This window comes from Humulus lupulus, chromosome 2 (assembly GCF_963169125.1).
Source record: "Humulus lupulus chromosome 2, drHumLupu1.1, whole genome shotgun sequence".
In the NCBI taxonomy this organism is placed as follows: Eukaryota; Viridiplantae; Streptophyta; class Magnoliopsida; order Rosales; family Cannabaceae; genus Humulus; species Humulus lupulus.
In genome coordinates, this window is record NC_084794.1 from 277,386,250 (window position 1) to 277,392,312 (window position 6,063).

A 6,063-nucleotide genomic window follows, 5' to 3' on the forward strand; every position below is an offset into this window, starting at 1 on the left:
TTGGCTACACATAAAAATGTTAACCAACAAACTTTCTCTTGCAGACTCAACAGCTGTAGCAGCAGAGGACAATGCATGTATTATATAGCAGAAGAAGCAGCTACTCTAATAATAAACATGACTAATGACTGGACTACTCTTGTATACTCTACTCTATGTGCACATAATAATTCAGAAACAACAACTACCAAGGTTGCGCCTGGGAATTCGGTATTCTAAATTTGCAGCCAGGTTGTTCATTGCTTTACAACCATTCTTAATTTCTATGTTCCAATTAAGCACACGAGAAGAAGAGATTATCCATCTCTTTCTTTCTTTCTATTGTTTATTATTATTATAATTTTTCTTTTTTTTTTTACTTTGGACTTTGTACTTTTTTATTGTTCCCTCTGAATAATAATGTGAGCAATAAAATACGAAACATCAACTATCTTTTTTCCCTTGTTTTCAGTCAGATCAATAATAAAAAAATATTGGCAAATTTAGTCTGTTTTGAACTCTCAGACATGTATTTTTGAGCCAACAAAACAGAAACTAGAAATATTCATGAGAAAGAGAAAGAGAAAGGGAATATACATGAGTGTGCTTATATAATATATTAAAATGTGTGACATGGGAATACGCAGGGCAAGGTTTTTGGTGATGAGAACATACAACAAACATATCATAATGATAAAAATATTAGCATTTATATTTAGACACATAATATATAACATTTCCTCTCATCTCATCTCTTATACACATAAATGTATGTCTTTCTAATCTCCTCTGTTTAAAATGAAGAGTCCAATATGACACAATTAGCAATCTGTTTTTAGTGCTTGTGTCTTTGTCAGGTATACATGACTTGGAGCATAGATTAGCAAAACAAAAGCAGGTATAATGTCTGCAATTTCAATAACTAGTTGGCCGAGCAATTACCATAGCTCTTAAAAAAAAACAAGAGAACGCAAACTTTTGTAGGGAATCATAATATAGCTCTAAAAAATAAAGAAATGGTCATGCATCATAGCAGAGGTACATGACTATATTGGGCAGTAGGAATCATACATCAGCTTGATAATCTATACTCACCCCATAAAATAAGCTTATTAAAACAAAGCTATGAAAATATCTTAATTTACTCATATATCTCACTGAAGCATTCCATCAAGCAATTATTATGCATAGGTTAAGCAAAGCTTGGTTTTATATAACAAGACCAGTTTAAGCAGTCAAACTAAGCAAATCTTACAGATAAATTGACACAAGCATGAATTAACCCAAATACACTCTATACATACGAGTTTAGCCTATATACAAACATTCATTTATATTCCAAAATACGCCAAATTTGAACATAGAAACAGAGATCACTATTATCATTGTTGCAATAATAAAATTAAAAAAGAGAACATTAATGATGAATCACTAATTAGTGATGAAAAAACAGAAAGAGAAACTGAAAGAAAAATGATACTTAAAGTTAGGATTAGGGTTATATAGTTATGGAAAAAATGACTGAAGATGTATAAATGAAGATACAGAAGTACATACCCATGCCGATGAGAGTTTGAAATTAAGATAGTGACTACCAGAAATCGAGGAGCAATGGGAGAAATGGGAGAGTGTAGTGTCTCTGAATTTTACTTAGCTAGATAGTAGTAGTAGCTAGTAGTAGCTTGTAGCATTTTAGTTTTAGTGGTTATTGGTTCAAACCAAGATTTAGTTGGAAACTCATAGAAACAGTTATAGATTTTATAAGTTTAACCAATAGTTTAGAAATATTAATTATTACATAAGGTTTGATTAATATAGCGGGTCCTAGAAATATTATTTATTATAACCTAAGATATAGATAGAATAATTAAGAGTGTGACACTTGAAACAAGTATGTTTATTGAGAATTTAAGCATTTTAGATGAATAAATTAATAAAAAATAGATCTGGAACCACTAGAACCTTCCAGCAGTTGTTAGGATTACATTTTACTCAGTCAAAGTTATTTTAACAAGCTTCAAGAGTGCTGAAAATGTGCAAAAGCGTGTTTAAAATATCAGCGTATGCTGTTATATCGCGGCTATAGGGGCCGATATGTCTCCTACGAAAGATACGGAAAACACGTCGATTTCGCACGAACGAAACCACGGAAGCTCGGGGCATAGGTAGGGGCGATATATCACCTAGGGTGGGAGATATATCGGCTCCTTGAGCCATTTTTGAAACTTTGTTGATTTAAATTAGAAACAACCTTCAACCACTTGGACTTGCTCTTGAACGTTTTTGACCGAGTTCTAGGCATCTGTTGGAACGTATATTCAAATTTATTCATTTATTTATTCTTTATAAAAGGGGTTAGTTTCACTCCTTGATCTCTATAAATAGGACCTAGTACTCAGCCATTTCATTCATCATTCATGCATTCTTTAGAGGCTCTAAGCTGCTAAGTTTTTTCTAGAGAGAACACTAGGGTTTTAGGATAAAAACTTTTTCAATCTAAGCTTTATAAACACTTGGGAAGTAAGATGGAGTGTTATTTTGGTATTGAGGTGTAGATCAAAGTTCTAGTCTATCAAGGTATTCTTATCCTCAGATTTAGTTCATCGTAGTTCTTTTATTTTCTTTCAGATTCTAACTCAATATTATGGCTTTTGGTTAGGTGTTTAAGTTTCTTAAAACTTAAGGTTTTTCGGTAAGTTTTTATCTTGATGGTTTAGATCTCCTTTTCATCTCCATTTCTTCATAACTCAGGATTCTTTTGGTTGGTTTTAGGAGTTTTCCAATCCTGTTAGTGTCTCCAATATCCTGGCTTTTGGTAAGGAAAATAGGTTAGATTTTATGTGTTATGATGTGTTTACATGCTATGATATCTTATGTGCTATGTATATATGTATAAATATGTTTTGTAGTCACTTGGGGCTTATAGTTACTTAGATAGTAAACCCCAAGATTTTTATCATTATCGTAGTTTAGAGGTATGATTTACCCTGCCTCGATTAGTAGACTGAGGACCTAGATGGGTTATTATATACTATTTCGTCATCTAACCTACCTCGATTAGTAGACTGAGGACCTAGATGATTTTAGCACATGCTACGGTAATGAGTTAATGGCCATTAATATTGTAGTCCTATATTATATACATTTCTACGACATATGTTTTATAGTATATGTTTTATCATATAGTCTTATGATATATGCTATATGTTTTTAGTAGATTTTCCTTGCTATGCATTAGGCTCATTCCTTTTATTTTAGATGGTGCAGGAAAATGAGCTTGGAAGGTTGGTTGGATTCGTGGCAGCTTGGCATGTGTATTGGGGATGGATTGATTGAATGGACAGCTGAAAGATTGAGGATGACGTTGTTTCAAGTCTTTTAATTTATGTTCTTATATATTTCCCCACTTATTTTTTAAACAATTAATTAAAGTTTATGTTTACATTTTTTTTTTATGTATTAAACAATGGGATCCCATACCATATTTTTGTATCCATACCATATTTTGTATTTTGTACCGTATTTTGGATTTTTAATAAAGTTATAATATTTTATGTATGGGATATTTGTGGCATAAGTACCCAATGTTTGGGGAAAATACCCTGCATGGGCCCAATCTTTTTCTTAGTGGGGAAAGTACCCAAACATAGTAAAATTGTAATTCCGTTGGGGCTCCTCCGTTAGGTTTGTTAATGAGCTGATTAGGCAGATACGTGTCACATTTTTATTGGTCCAAATCATAATTATTTTTAAATTTTAATTTTAAAATAAAAAATTAATTAAAAATAAATTTTAATTTAAAAAAATAATTAAATTAAAAATACATTAAAAATAATAAAGAAAAATTTATAACTGATTTTATCTTTAGAAAAAAATTAAAACCCCTAAAACTATTCTGCCTCTCTCTCCTTCACTATCTTTACCTCTTTCAAAAACTTGGCCTCAATCATCTTCTGGTAATAAGTATCAGTGCTATTACTCCCACGATTGTTATTACCCTCAAAGAAGCCCCAGCCACCACCACCGTCATCACCATCTCCACCGCTGAATCCTCTCCCATCGCCGGCTCCACCCCTAATCCGACCACCGTTCCTACCAACTCCATCACCCGTCACAAGCGTCTGCAAAACCCTCTCTTCGTTCTCCATAGAGAACCTTTCTTCACTCGTGACTTTACCTCCCAAACCAAAGCAGTACAACAATCTTTGGATCGTGGATGATGATCCTGAATCGATTTTTCCACTCCCATTTTGCTCTTCCTAGGATTTTTTATCTTTGATTATCGATATGGGGCTCCTCTTGTTGGGTTTTGGTAGATTTTGAGATGGGATGGAATTATCAATTTGATGACTCATGAGTGGGTGAAGGTAAAGAAGAAGAAGAAAGAAGAAGAAGAAAAAGAAGAAGAAAGAAGAAAAGAACAGGTTAAGGAGACTAATTTTGTTCTTTGAAGATGGAGTAGTGGCTCTGGTTCTGGTGATGATGAGTCTTTCGAGTGAGGTAGCCAAGAGTTCAAGTCTGGTCCTGATGAGCTCCTAAGAAGCATTTTTTTTTTCTTTCTAAATCAAAATGAGTTGTGGATTCAGAAACTCAGAATTGGTGCATCACAAAAACTTGGATTTATATCAATGGAGAGTTATTGTGTCACTGTCTATAACAATAGTACATGTAACGCCCCACGTCACTATAGTTGCTTCCTGGAACGACGACTGGCCCCACAAACCAACACGAGTCTTTCCAGCGTGCTTTGCCCTCACTCGTACGCTTCCTGGGAAAACTTCCAAGGAGGCCACCCATCATTAGATTACTTCAAGTTAAGCACGCTTAACTTTGGAGTTCTCAAGTGATGGGCTACCGAAAAGAAGATGCATCTTGTTTTCAGTAGCCCATCACTTGAGAACTCCAAATTTAAGCGTGCTTGACCTGGAGTAGTCTCAAGATGGGTGACCTCCTGGGAAGTTTTCCTAAGAATCGTGCGAGTGAGGACAAAGCACGCTGGATAGACTTGTATTGGTTTTTAGGGCCAGTCGTTATTCTAGAAAGAAACCATAGTGACGTAGGGCATTACAAATGGTATCAGAGCCTTGACCCAACCAGAATTGTGGCCGACGGGGACGTCGGACCCCTAAGGGTGGGTGATTGTGACAGTCAGAATCCCGTGATCCGCAGGGGAAAGATCGGGTAAAAGCTAAGCAATCTCACACTGCCTAGGGAAGGTCAAGTGTGATGATTCTAAGACTGTGTATGTATGGGAATACACAGTAGAAGATGGATTAAATGGATTGATGGGTACTACCTATGCCAACAAGATGCATCTTCTTTTCAGTAGCCCATCACTTGAGAACTCCAAAGTTAAGTGTGCTTGACCTAGAGCAGTCTCAAGATGGGTGACCTCCTAGGAAGTTTTCCCAAGAATCGTGCGACTGAGGACAAAGCATGCTGGAAAGACTTCTGTTGGTTTGTAGGGCCAGTCGTTATTCCAGGAAGCAACCATAGTGACGTGGGGCATTACAGTACAAACTACAAAGATATTATCATAAATATTAAAAAAAAAAGGAAAATTATTAAGCAAACATTATCGTAGAATTATAGTTGAAAAAAATATCACAAATGCTTCCAAATACAACTGGGTAATAATAATAATTCAACAGAAAGTGGAAATGGTGTAATAAAAAGGATGACTATTAATATGAAGAAGGAAAAAATCTTCCTTTAATTGTGGTAAATTAAACAGTTCATCTTTACTTATACTGCTCATCTATTTGATTAATATCATTCTTAATAAATACCAGTATTTAAAAAGTTAAAATAGAAATTAAATCATAAAAATTAAATTTTATGTATTGAAAAAATATTTATTCCTTTTATAAAAATTGCCCCACTTCTCTCTTTTCCCTTTCTTTATTTCTTCTTCCTGCCGACGTCAATGGAGAACCACCATCGAGACCTCGCCTAGCTGCATCAGCTCGGCCACCATGCCTCCATCAACGATGCCTTCGACCATACCTTGAAGACAAACGCAAGAAGAAAAAAAAAGCAAAAGCCAAATGTAGGAGATGAGAGGGAGACGAAGATAGTGAGGGA

The 6,063-nt window shown here is 34.9% G+C and overlaps 1 protein-coding gene across 1 annotated transcript; it reads right to left on the reverse strand.

The window, feature by feature from the left end:
- Positions 1-3,869: 3,869 nt before the first annotated feature.
- LOC133815533 (uncharacterized) lies at positions 3,870-4,537 on the reverse strand. Its single transcript, XM_062248365.1, has 2 exons — positions 4,358-4,537; positions 3,870-4,238 (listed from the first exon to the last, which is right to left on the reverse strand). Exons 1-2 carry the CDS (start codon positions 4,523-4,525, stop codon positions 3,870-3,872), a joined length of 537 nt encoding a protein of 178 aa, XP_062104349.1. The 5' UTR covers positions 4,526-4,537.
- Between the last annotated feature and the right edge of the window lie 1,526 nt (positions 4,538-6,063).